Source organism: Sinocyclocheilus anshuiensis, unplaced genomic scaffold, assembly GCF_001515605.1.
Source record: "Sinocyclocheilus anshuiensis isolate Anshui unplaced genomic scaffold, SAMN03320099.WGS_v1.1 scaffold78, whole genome shotgun sequence".
NCBI lineage: Eukaryota > Metazoa > Chordata > Actinopteri > Cypriniformes > Cyprinidae > Sinocyclocheilus > Sinocyclocheilus anshuiensis.
This window is the reverse complement of record NW_015544250.1, coordinates 921018-935183: the sequence shown is the minus strand read 5'-3', so window position 1 is coordinate 935183 and position 14166 is coordinate 921018. Positions and strand designations below refer to the sequence as shown.

Genomic DNA, 14166 nt, shown 5'->3' with positions numbered 1-14166 from the left:
TCTTGGTTTTCCTGTGGATTATTAAAGACTGTGTTATTCAAGTACTCCTCGTTTCCTCGTTCCTTGCTCCCCGAGTGAATTGTGACAGAAGACCCGACCGATACAGTTACCTCTGTTTGTACCCTCTGTTTTGTTTCTCTTTTTACTCAGTTTTTTGTTTCTGTTGTGTGCCCTATGGATCCCCTCCTTCGCCCCGAATTCATCCTCCTGCTGCTGCAGCAGGGGGAGAATTCACTCAAGGGTCACTGTGTTTAAAAGCCCCAGTCCATTCAGTTAGTGTTTGTTGGGTCTGCTTGTTGAATGTCTTCCTTGTTCTCGGTTTTCCTGTGGATTATTAAAGATTCAAGTACTCCTCGTTTCCTCGTTCCTTGCTCCCCGAGTGAATTGTGACAGAAGACCCGACCCAAACAGTTACCTCGGTGTTTTCCCCTCTGTTTGTTTTCCGTGTTTTTTCTCTCAGTGTTTTTGATTCCGTTGTGTGCCCCTATGGATCCCCTCCTTCGCCCCGAATTCATCCTCTTCCTGCTGGAGCAGGGGGAAAATTCGCTCGAGGGTCATACCAGACTGTTTCAGGCTGTGGCCCATCTCACCACCTATCCGGATGACGTGCTCTGCACGTTCTATGATGCCAGCCTCAACACCGCGTGCAGAGCGCCATCGTCCGGAGATGGCCCTCGAGCTGAATTCGCCGCCTTTGTGGAGTTTTCTCGGCACCCCCCTGGCTCGTTGGCTCTCCGTCTCCGCCTCGGGCTCCTCCACCCCCTGCTCCGCCGCCGTTGGTCAGCCCCCTGGAGTCGGTGGCCATTTCTCCTCCATGGCTCCTCCCTCCGTCGGCTCCACCGTGGGTCGACATCATGGCTGTGACCTGGGTCCTGCTGTGCTCCGGGTCACTCCTGTCTCCTCCCTGGCTCAAGCCCCAGTCCATTCAGTTAGTGTTTGTTGGGTCTACTTGTTGAATGTCCTCCTTGTTCTCGGTTTTCCTGTGGTTTATTAAAGACTGTTATTCAAGTACTCCTCGTTTCCTCGTTCCTTGCTCCCCGAGTGAATTGTGACAGTATACATATATTTATAAACAAATATTATATAGATATAATAAACAAATGTGTATTTCAATAAATAATTAAACACACACACACAAAATGAATATTCATTTATAAAAATATATATAAATATTAATATATAAAAATATTAATTCAACATATATTAATAAATGAATAAAAAATGATAAAATATATATTTAAATATATTGAAAAATTAAATATTAATATATAAAAATATTAATTCAACATATATTAATAAATGAATAAAAAATGATATAAAATATATATTTAAATATATTGAAAAATAATTTCATAATCTATATTAATGAAATGTTACTTATTATTATATTGTCATATATTAATAAAACTATATATAATGTTCCTTCCCTATAAAATAGTTTTTAATAAATTATTCCCCTGGCTCGTTGGCTCTCCGTCTCCGCCTCGGGCTCCTCCACCACCTGCTCCGCCGCCGTTGGTCAGCCCCCTGGAGTCGGTGGCCATTTCTCCTCCATGGCTCCTCCCTCCGTCGGCTCCACCGTGGGTCGACATCATGGCTGTGACCTGGGTCCTGCTGTGCTCCGGGTCACTCCTGTCTCCTCCCTGGCTCCTCCCTCCTTCGTCGCCCCCCCCGGTCTCTGTCTGCCGGCCTCCTCCCGGATATCCGTCCTCCTCTGGAACCTCCTCCCAAGTTCCCACCCACGCCTCCCTCTGTTGTTGCTACGGTGCGAGGACGCACCTTCCGGGAGGGGGCGTTATGTCAGGATTATAGACTAATCTGTGTGTGTTTTGCTCCCTCATGTTGATTTGCTAATTTGATTCCAGGTGTGTCTCCTTAGTCCCTTGTTATCCTGTGTTTAAAAGCCCCAGTCCATTCAGTTAGTGTTTGTTGGGTCTACTTGTTGAATGTCCTCCTTGTTCTCGGTTTTCCTGTGGTTTATTAAAGACTGTTATTCAAGTACTCCTCGTTTCCTCGTTCCTTGCTCCCCGAGTGAATTGTGACAGTATACATATATTTATAAACAAATATTATATAGATATAATAAACAAATGTGTATTTCAATAAATAATTAAACACACACACACAAAATGAATATTCATTTATAAAAATATATATAAATATTAATATATAAAAATATTAATTCAACATATATTAATAAATGAATAAAAAATGATAAAATATATATTTAAATATATTGAAAAATTATTTCATAATCTATATTAATGAAATGTTACTTATTATTATATTGTCATATATTAATAAAACTATATATAATGTTCCTTCCCTATAAAATAGTTTTTAATAAATTATTAATTAATCTGGAAGAAAATATCAGTAGTGCTTGTATGTGCAAAACTAGCCACAGCAATGCAGAGGTGTTGCTAATGTGGTTGCTAAGTTGTTCTGGGTGCTTTTTAGCATGTTGCTATGTGGTTGCTAAGGTGTCTGGGTGGTTGCTAGGTGGTTTCTTACAGACTTGGTGATCTGCATCAGTGTGAATGTAACTAATGAAATGATTGTTCGGGAATGCTGATGGCCTCTGTGTCAGCTTATCTTGACTGATGTCGGATCAGTCTGTAAATAATTGGTCATGTTTTGGCGGTTGGCTTGACTGATCTGCTGATGGTTCAGCTTTATCTGCTTGAGTCTTTGTGGCTGGTATTGTCGTCTTTGCTATTTTCCCTTTCAAAGAGAGAACACACACACAGACAAAAAGTCTAAAATATTAGTTATTCTGTAGATGAATGTGTAAATGATGTATGAGCCAATCTGACAGCATGCAGGCGACTGATTGGATCATTATTTTAACAAACAGCTCTAACAAGGTTAAAGAAACCATGCTGGTGTACTAAAAGGCTGATTTGTCAAAGTCTTCACTGAAAGTGCATATGTGAGTGTGTCTACTTTTGCAGATTTATAGTGTTAATATACATTGATGTGTATCCATTTGTGTTTGTCTTAAGTGAAAAAGTGTCAGAATCATTCTGAACAGATTTACATGATCACACAGCTCAGATTATATGGTCTATGCAGAAGTTGATGAGAATTTTGAGGCATGAGGAAACTCTTTCTGTGTTCTCTCTGAAAGGAAGCAGTGTTTATTAAACTGATGCTCGTTTGAGTTGCTAGTAAACACAACATCAGTGCAGCTTGAGACAGAGATTGGTAACTGGTATATCTGGGGGGCAGAACTAGAAATCTTGCTGCTTTTTTTTCAGCTGAGCTGTTAACCGTGGACCATGAGAAGCTGTCATGGGTTGCACATTTGTTTAGATGGATGACATTCACTTTTAGGACAGTTAAAGTTACAGTTTGGACCCAGCAGTTGGGTTAAATGTTTAAATGTTTAACCGAACCTTCTGGGTAGTAACCCAACCGCTGGGTCAAAACAACCCAATTTGCTGGGTTTGTCCATATTTTACCCAGTGCTGGGTTGTATTTAACCCAGCATTTTTTTTAGAGTGTAGAGCTGAATCTGCCTTTGAGATAATTTTAGAAAAATATATATAAACAGAATGAAATGTTAAAAATAAATGTTAAGTATTAATGAATAAATACAAAAAAAAAACGTGTGTGTTTAATTGATATATAACATTTGTATACAATTTAGAAAATATATATATATATAAAAGGAAATTTTAAAAATAAATGCTAAGTATCGAACAAATGTAAAAAAATTATAAAATATTGAAATGCATTAATATATATATATATATATATATATATATATATATAAAATGTATAATGCATTGGTGTAATCCTTTTTGTGATTAAAAAAGTTATATGTATATTTATTTACTTTTTAAAAAATCAGTGCCATTGTACTAAAGTGTATGAAAACACTTTAAAAAATCAGACACAATGTGGGGTAAATCTGGACCGCGAATCCTAGATTTGTCCTTGGATCAGAATTAGCTGAAAAACTCACAATCCCTGGCACTCACACAGACAGAAATGACAAATGTTGTTTCATAATGATTATGGATGATGTGTATTATTCCACCTCTCTCATTCGCCAAACAAGCCAAAGTGATTGCTACATGGAAAATACTTCCCTCTCCTTCTCTCACCTTTAAAGAGGCGAGTGTATTTATAGAGCTCATCTCATCCTGTCTCTGTGGCTCTGTCTGTCATGACGTTAGGTACCCTTCAGACTGTTTCCTGATGTTCTCTAGACAGCTTCCTAAATGTCCCTGATGAACATATAATTCAGAATTACTTGGCTGCTGATTTTATCTAAACCAAATCCATCCAATCTGCTAGAATTTATTTTCTAATGAAGAACAGGACCCAGAGGGGAAATTAATTGCTTGGAGGTTTCTTTTTCATTTTTGGTGGTTTCAGATGTTTCTGCAAAATTCATTATAAAAATAGGCACACAAGAAATCTCATTTGTGATTTCACACTGTGTGATGTGTTCACTTCCACTAATGTTGCCTGATCTCTGCTTCTACAGGAAGAGGAAATGCCAGAGGTGGAGATAGACATTGATAATCTCCTGGAGGTGAACAGTGAAGATGAGAGAGCCATAAAACTACAGGTAAAGTCCTGTGTGAGCTTGTGTTTGTAAGACAATGCCTCTATTTATTAGTTCACCCAAAAATGAAAATATGCTAAAAAAATGTCATCACACTCAGGTAGACGAGTTTGTTTCTTCATGGGAACAGAGTTGGAGAAATGTACCATTACATCACTTGCTCACCAATGGATCCTCTGCAGTGAATGGGTGCCGTCAGAATGAGAGTCCAAACAGCTGATAAAAACATCACAATAATCCACAAGCAATCCACATGACTCCAGTCCATCAGTTAACATCTTGTGAAGCTGTGTGCTTGTAATAAACATATCCATCATTAAGCCGTTCAAATGTTAAACCATTTCTTCTGTCCAAAATACGAGTCCATAATCCATAATAACACTTCCCTCAGTGTAAAAGTTCATCCCCTGTTGTCCTCTCACATCAAAATTCACTGTCATATTTGTTTAGAAAATATTTTGGACTGTTTTCACTTATAAACGGTGCTTGATCTGTGCATATTTCTCTCCTGATTCAGATGAGATTACTTTTTCACTGGAGAAAGCAATATTACGGATAGATGTATTGGATTTTATCCAAAAGCAATGGTTTGAAGTTAACAAGATTTAATTGATGGACTGGAGTCATGTGGATTACTTGTGGATTACTGTGATGTTTTTATCAGCTGTTTGGACGCTCATTCTGACGGCACCCATTCACTGCAGAGGATCCATTGGTGAGCAAGTGATGTAATGCTACATTTCTCCAAATCTATTTTGCTGAAGAAACACACTCATTTATATCTGGGATGGCCTGAGGGCAAGTACATTTACAGCAAATTTTCATTGGGTGAACTATTTCTTTAAAGACTGAAAGTATTTAATTTAGTTTAAGTTGGAATGAAGAGAATCTTGCTGAGTAATTAGTTAAAGTTAAAGTCGGCAAGTTTATAACTAGCTAGCTGAATAATAACATCTGGTTTAATATCACAGATATTTAAAAGAAACTTTAGTGCCACCATGAGGGTGCACATTTATGCAAAAACACATAAAGCATGAAAACAAGGACTTCGCAATTGCAATTCCCTAGCTGAGAATTCACACTGTGTACGTATTAGTATATTTTAAGTCTGTAAGTGCTGAAGCTTCACAAGTTTTTGGTGTGTGTGTGTGTATCAGTTGGTTGATATCTCTCTGTTTTTGTCCCTCAGGAATCACTGTCAGACTGCTACAAGCCCACTGACGTAAGTCATAACTTAAAATATAGGCCACTAACACACAGCTCTATTCCAAAACTAGTGAACTGCATACATAGACAATATTTTAAGGAATATTTTTAAGACATCATGAATGCACTCACAAAGCAAAAAACTTTATAGCCACATTACGCTGCCTTATATTTTCATATATGTATCTGCGACAAAACAGTAGTCAAATACATATAAATAAATACATATAATTAGTCAAATTTTGGTTGCTGTTCACAAGCAGTGTGTGTGGCTCGCATGACTCACCGCATGAGTGCTTCATATCAGTAACTTATGAGGTTGCATTTTGATTACTACAAATGCACATACACACACACACTGCTTCAGGACATGCTAGTGGATTTCATATAAGTGCACTGACCTGAAAACGTGTGTTCAAAGAATTCATACAACACTATGAAAATCATAATGCATAAGAGCTACAGCAGACACAATAACCCACTGACCCACACACACATATAGATGCCTTTGCTCCAATTTAAACACACGTTTACTTGATTATAGAAATTTGGAAGTACTTCTGTTGTTTTTATTTTTAATTTAATTTAATTTTACATTTATAATATTTTTTATTTAATACCATTATATTTATACTTTTTTTTTTTTTTTTTAATTCTTTTAATAGTTAATTTTATTATATGGTTCAAAAGTTTGGGGGCTGTAAGAATTTTTGAAAGAAGCCTCTTATGTTCACTGAGGCTGTATTTATTTGATCAAAAATACAGTAAAAATGGACATAATTTGAAATATTATTAAAATTTAAAATACCTGTTTTATATTTGGATATATTTTAAAATGTAATTGATTCTTGTGAATCAAAGTTGAATTTTCAGCATCATTAATCCAGTCTTCAGTGTCACATGATCCTTCAGAAATCATTCTAATATGCTGATATGCATTTCTAATTATCAATGTTGAAAACAATGTATCAGTATTTAATTATATAATATTAATAAATATAATATAAATGTCTTTACTGTCACTTTTGATCAATTTAATACAATATTAATAATACAATTATCTAAAAATAAAATAATAAACATTAATTTATTTTAAAAAAAATGATAATGATTTTTTTAAATAAAAAAATAAGTGTAATTTTCATCTTTAGACATCTAAGTGCACACATACAAACACACTCAGTGTATCCATCATTATCTTGTGTTAAATGAAAAGCAAACACACACACACACACACACACACACAATCCTCTCTAATCTAATCACAGACCCTTAAACACTAACATGTGCTCTTGTTTGAGTATGTGTGCTCGCCGCTGTCAAAACCACCCACATAGTCTGCAAATCAATGACCTTAAAGCGTTGTTGCTGACCTACAGCCACAGGCTTTACACTCACACAGACAGTGAATGAGCAGAAGAGAATGGAAGAATTTTACGACATACAATCTGCCTCACTCTCTCTGCCTTTCTCTCTTCACCAGGACTTTGTGCGCGAGCTCCTCGGCAGGATAAGAGGAATGAGAAAACTCAGTGCTCCGCAGAAGAAAAGCTTTTAAGTGCTCGAAAATGCCAACGACAATCCAGCTAACTGTACTACAGATCCCACAATCCATCACTCAACGTAGAGTCGACCTCATACAGCCCACAAGGATTCGCTATCCCAGGATTCATTTCTGGCCCAGAATCAATATGCTAGAGTTCATTTTCCAAGGACCTTGACTTTGTTCAGTACACCTAAATTGAGTCATCCATTTCCCATAGATCCGACAATAAATCCAAGAGTGCAAAGTTAATCCGGGACACAATCAAACAATCTCAGCAGCCGCTCGGGACAGTCTAATGTTCCTGTCCTCAACCTCTCAAAGGGTCTTACAGGCCCAACACATTATTACACGTTTTGGTGCAGTATTACAACTATTTTTATGAACCACAACCGACTACAAAGCTATTTTATATAGCCTATTAAATATATTTTACGTGTTTTTTTTATTATTAATTAATTAATTTATTTTTATTTTAAGTAAAGCTGCTGAAGTAACATCCATTTTTGGTATTTGTTCTTAAAGGAACACTCCACTATTTTTGAAAATAGGCTCATTTTCCAACTCCCCTAGAGTTAAACAGTTGACTTTTACCATTTTCGAATCCATTCAGCCGATCTCCGGGTCTGGCGGTAGCACTTTTAGCTGTAGCTTAGCATAGATCATTGAATCTGATTAGACCGTTAGCATCTCGCTCAAAAATGACCAAAGAGTTTCTATATTTTTCCTATTTAAAACTTGACTCTTGTGTAGTTACATCGTGTACTAAGACCGACGGAAAATGAAAAGTTGCGATTTCTAGGACGATATGGCTAGGAACTATACTCTCATTCCGGCGTAATAATCAAGAAACTTTGCTGCCGTATCATGGGTGCAGCAGGCGCAATGATATTGCACAGCGCCTGAAAATAGGCTAACTTCCATCAACATAACCAACGTGATCGCCTGCTTGCACAGGGAACATGCTGGGGACTATTTTCAGGCGCTGCGTAATATCATTGTGCCTGCTGCACCCATGGTCTTAGTACATGATGTAACTACAGAAGAGTCAAGTTTTAAATAGGAAAAATATAGAAACTCTTTGGTCATTTTTGAGCAAGATGCTAACGGTCTAATCAGATTCAATGATCTATGCTAAGCTACAGCTAAAAGTGCTACCGCCAGACCCGGAGATTGGCTGAATGGATAAGAAAACGGTAAAACTCAACTGTTTAACTCTAGGGGAGTTGGAAAATTAGCCTATTTTCAAAAATAGTGGAGTGTTCCTTTAAGCAGCCGACTGGTTTTAATAGCTGTTGGCTTTTTCTGCTGATCTAAGAACAGTTCTTTTTCCTCCGAATAACTGTCTTTAGTCTTTTTCCAATCATCTGATTCTGGATCAGCAGTGATATTCACCGATATCTGTCCAGTTAAATTTCATAAATTTGCACGACAGTCATTCTTCCCTAGAATCTGTACACGAGCAAAGCATAATGGAATATTTAGGTTCATGAACTGTGGGTAATGTTCAGTTTTATGTCATATAATTGGCCAGAATACTACATATCAGTCTGTCCATCATAACAGTTTATGTTAACAGTTTTAACAGTCCATCGTTTTTTTTTTCATAACAATGATAATCTTTCAAGAACACTGAACTGTTCTTTAAAGGTCTGTGGCTAAAATAACTACTTTCATAAAGTGAATATGATTGTGGTATGATAAAATTTAAAAGGTTTTGGGTTGGATATGATGACAGAAAGTAAAGAAATAAGGCTATATTCGGAATTAAAGGAATAGTTCACCCAAAATGTATTCAGCCTCAGGCCATCCAAGATGTAGATGAGTTTGTTTCTTCATCGGGACAGATTTAGAGAAATGTAGCATTGCATCACTTGTACACCAATGGATCCTCTGCAGTGAATGGGTGCCGTCAGAATGAGAGTCCAAACAGCTGATAAAAACATCACAGTAATACACAAGTAATCCATACCACTCCATCAGTTAACATCTTATGAAATTAAAAGCTGTGTGTTTGTAAGAAACAAATACATCAGAATATTTAAACCATCGCTTCTGGCCAAAATACGAGTTCATAATCTATATTAACGCTTCCTATCAGCTGTTTGGACTCTCATTCTGACATTCACTGCAGAGGATCCACTGGTGAGCTTGTGATGTAATGCTACATTTCTCCAAATCTGTTCTGATGAAGAAACAAACTCCTCTACATCCTGGGTGGGCTAAGTATGAATAAATTACTTTCAACTATTCCTTTAAATACTAGTATACTATTTACTGTGCGGTACACACTAAATACCCTGAAAATTGGATTGTGGAATATATTATTCTAAACTATACACTGCATATTTTAGCAAATGCATTCATGCATTGTTTCATACATACTGTCCTGCTGAATTAGTAGCTGAGCGTAGTACTAGTATTGCGAACATAGCCTGAGTTTTGAATACTTCTATAAGTCAACAAGGGCTGCATGAGAGTATAGATCTTATGATGATGGTTAGTGTTCGTCTAATGATCGAGCTGGATGAGGTATCTAGTTTGACTCAAGCCATTATTGAAAGCACGTAAATCATTCAAATCTAGGCTTTTATCTCCTTTTGTCATATGGTTTTACACGGAGGCTGCCAAAGAATATAAAACGGCTGAATATTAGCATATTATAAAGTGCTATTGGTGTAAATTGGTACATGTATATTATGTTTCTCTATAAAGAACATTTAATCTTCGTGTCATTCAGTGTCATACTCATGGGTCAGATTTGTGTTTGATGGTGTAAGTTGTATAGGGGGAACTATGGTGCTGTTTAAACTTTTAACCCTCTACAGCGTGGATGGAAGATGTGTATTGCAGGCCGAAAGAAAAAGGGAAAAAATAGAGATTCGCTCTTGCTCCAACACCTTACTCTGGATGAATCTAATATTTTTATGATCTCCTGAGTCGCTATCCGTTTCTGTCAGCCTGCATCTAAATATCATTGTGGATTTTAAGGAGTTTGTGTGTTTTCAAGTAGGCCTATGTTTTGACTCTTTTCTCGGAGAAGAACATTCAGGGTTTAGGCTGATCTCTTCTGTTATTTTATTTACTTTGTTTTGTTTCTAAAATGTTAGAGATGTATTTGAGTATACGAAAGCTTTATTTATGCATGTTTTGTTATTGGCATGATCGGAACGTTTTGGAACGCTTACTTAAGCGATGATTTGTCTTTTTATACATTATTACAAGTATTACTCTTAGAAATATTAAATTCACAACTTTTTATTCATTTTTATTGACTGTATATCTGCGTTTTGGGTGTTTTTGTTTTTTAGATACAGTATATGTAAAGTGTGGTCTTTTGTGCTGTCCTACTTCAAATAAAGGCAAAATGTCTGAACCATTATAATACACGTTCTTCAGTGTCACTTCATTTTATTCACACAAATGGACAATATATTAAACATGTCTTCTCTTACTACAAGCACGCCTATGTAAGGTTTGTGTTATGTAGATGTGCATTGTGAAAAACACACTTTCTGGGGTCTGTTAGTCACAAATTTGCATCTCATTACTGAAGACGTCATTAATCCTGAAAATGCATAATCTGCTTACTTGCTACAAGACTCATTCGTCTTGTTCTTCTCACGAATCCTCCATAATATGGACAGATCTGTAATTTGTCGATAATTCTTGTACATATCCATGCTCTTTTCCAACATATTTTCATTCTGTTTTCTAGAATGTGTATGACACCAGCTATGCAGTTTCTGAATGAAATTCAGTTCAAGTAAAGCATCATGTTCATGTGACACAAACAGTCAAGTAGAACTATGGATTACTGCTCTATTTTACTTTATGTTTACCAAAATATTTGGTAGCTTTGAATAATTTCTTTTAAATGTAAAAAAGTTTAAAAACTGAATTATTTTTTGAATGATTTCATTTTGTTTTGTTTTAAAGGAATAGTTCACCCAAAATGAAAATATGCTGCAATTATAGAGTCGTCATATTTTAGCCGGAACCCATGATTTTATGTTACAAATGTCTCATTCTGACGGCACCCATTCACTGCAGAGGATCCATTGGTGAGCAAGTTTTCTCCAAACCTGGTCCTATGAAGAAACAAATTAATCTACATCTTGGATGGTGAGTACATTTTCAGATGTTTCAATTTTGGGGTGAACTATTCCTTTAAAAGATACCAAATATGTTGGTAATTTATTATTTGGGGTAGTAATTACGAGCATAAAATGATAGTGATTGTCATTCATTTGTCAGTATGTTCAATACAGCCTTAGTTAGAGAGCACAGATACAGAAACACACGAGACTATGAAATTGCTTTATAGCAACGCTTTCCCTTTAAATTTCCTGACCCACTTTCTGCAGGCGCATTCATGAGAGGCATAATTGAGACTGGGAGGTGCATGTGAGGAGAATGTCTAATGACAGGCTTGTGCTCTGGCTCTGCACCCTCCAGATGTGCAACACAATCCATTCAAATGCCATTTAGCTCAATCAACAATCTAGACTGAAAGGGTATCAGGGTTTCTATGCAAGTAAACGAGCCATTAGGTCTAATTTGATTGTCATCAGTGCTGTTGTCAACCATTATAGCATCATATTAAGATGTGAAGTAGCCCAGTTTAACTCTCTTCAGCTAATGTATTCTCTAAATAAAGCACTGGTCAGCATGCTCATCCTCCCTCTTTGTTTTCCTACAGAAATCTATGTTGCTCTTTTCCTGCAGTGTTGTCCTCTTTGCATGTCTTTTTCTTTCACCCTGCTCTTGTCTCATTCGTTTCTCTAACCCTCTCATATCTATCATGCATTATTAGAGGACAGGAGAAGACAGTACTGTAGCATCTGCCGTATCCGGCAATGCAATCAGTGATTCACCACGCGAGGAAGATTAAAATGCCACATGCAGTGGAATTTAAAATACACATTCCTCTCTGAATTTCCCAGAACCATCATGAAGACAGAATATTCATTCATGCATTTGTACATTTCCGAAAACTGTCCCAAAGAAAGAAAAAAAAAACATTCATTCATTGATCAAAACAAGCTGTTACATGAATCATTAAAAATGAATCGATTTATAATGAATGAGCTTCTTTCTTTGGCAGTTTAATGCAGTTTTCAGTTGTTCAGCAAAAATGATTGTGATGATTATAATATATGATATGTTTATATGTATGGTTATATGTGACCCTGGACCACAAAACCAGTCAGAAGAGTCAGTTTTTATACATCATCAGATTTATACATCATATGAAAGCTGAATAAATAAGCTTTCCGCTGATGTATGGTTTGTTAGGATAGGACAATATTTGGCTGAGATACAACTATTTGAAAATCTGGAATCTGAGGATGCAAAAAAAATCAAAATACTGAGAAAATCGCCTTTAAAATTGTCCAAATGAAGTTCTTAGCAATGCATATTACTCATCAAAAATTAAGTTTTGATATATTTACGGTAGAAAATTTACAAAATATCTTCATGGAACATGATCTTTACTTAATATCCTAATGATTTGGCATAAAAGAAAAATGGATCATTTTGACCCATACAATGTTTTTTTGGTTATTGCTACAAATATACCCCAGCGACTTAAGACTGGTTTTGTGCTCCAGGGTCACATATATGATTATATATGTATATATGTGTGATTATCACACTTACTCTATCCAGCGCAGGTATCCATGAGTGCTGTTATTGCTGGATTAAGAAAAACCATACCACTGTGAGTGTGATATTGCTTTTATACAACAAACAGTTCAATAAAAAAACTAATACTGAATAACTGTCAGTCCTGTGTCTTGTGTTTTCCTCCCCCATGTGCTCCATGTTCATTTTATGCCCATGTTTGGTTTCCTTCCTGTTCCTGTCCTGATTGATTGTTCATTTGATCCCAGGTGTGTTTCCCTAATTACCCCAGGTATTTAAGTTCGAGTCTGTGCAGTCTGTCTTTGTCCGGAATTGTACGTCTACCCCTCGTCCTACGTGTGAGTTCCTGCCTGTTCCGTGTGTGCTCCAGTATTTGGAAGAATAAAGACTATTGAATGTTAATCCTCTTCGTCTCCTCATCTCCGCCACAGTAGGCGAAGCGTGACAATAACATTGTTACCATTTAAACTGCAAACTAAATGAAAATAAAATAGTTCCAAATGAAGCAACAACATAATCGTTATGCCTCTGCAACACAAATTAATCAGTGTTTTGAAAGAATCGGTTGAGTAAGTGATTCAATGACTCACTCATAAAAAGTCACTTGTTTCGTTCCTGATTGAATCAGCGTTTTGAATGGATCTTTTTTAAATGAATGAATCAATGAAGTCAATGACTGAGTGAGAAACAAGCAACTACGCATTAGTTGCTAGTTTCTCACTGACTCTGTGGCGGCGAAAGGGACTCAGTGACCAGAAGGTGGCGAAAAGTGGCTGTCTTTATGAGTCATTGATTCATTGTTCTGCGTTGAAGAAAATTACTATTGATAAACTGTTGCATTCTGGGATAATCAAAAGAACAGTAGTCCAATAAACCTTCACCCACCATCTTATCTGAAGATACACAGAAACTTAGACATGTGTTTCAAGATCTAAGCAAGGCACTCTCATTTAAATTGAATTTAGTTTTAAAATAATAATGATAATAATAATTTAAATAGATAACGTGTGACTGTTAACCACAGACTCTACTCGTGTTTTATTTTTGAAGAAAATCTTACTTGTAGAGGCCGATAGATTTTGAGCAACGGATGCAGACTTGTGTTTTTACTGGTTAATATTTAACTTGCCCACTTTGACCTAGATCTGTGGAGCAACGCCGGGCCTGAAAGCACTTCAGGAACACGCAT

General features: G+C 36.5%; 1 protein-coding gene across 1 annotated transcript in view; it reads left to right on the top strand.

The window, feature by feature from the left end:
• Positions 1–7750, top strand: part of LOC107697847 (protein phosphatase 1 regulatory subunit 14C-like) — a 19454-nt gene extending 11704 nt beyond the window's left edge. The window contains exons 2-4 of the mRNA XM_016498695.1: positions 4499–4582; positions 5769–5801; positions 7269–7750. Of these exons, the coding sequence (XP_016354181.1) occupies positions 4499–4582; positions 5769–5801; positions 7269–7343 (192 nt within the window). The 3' untranslated portion in view covers positions 7344–7750. The remainder of the gene's footprint in view (positions 1–4498; positions 4583–5768; positions 5802–7268) is intronic.
• Positions 7751–14166: the final 6416 nt, after the last annotated feature.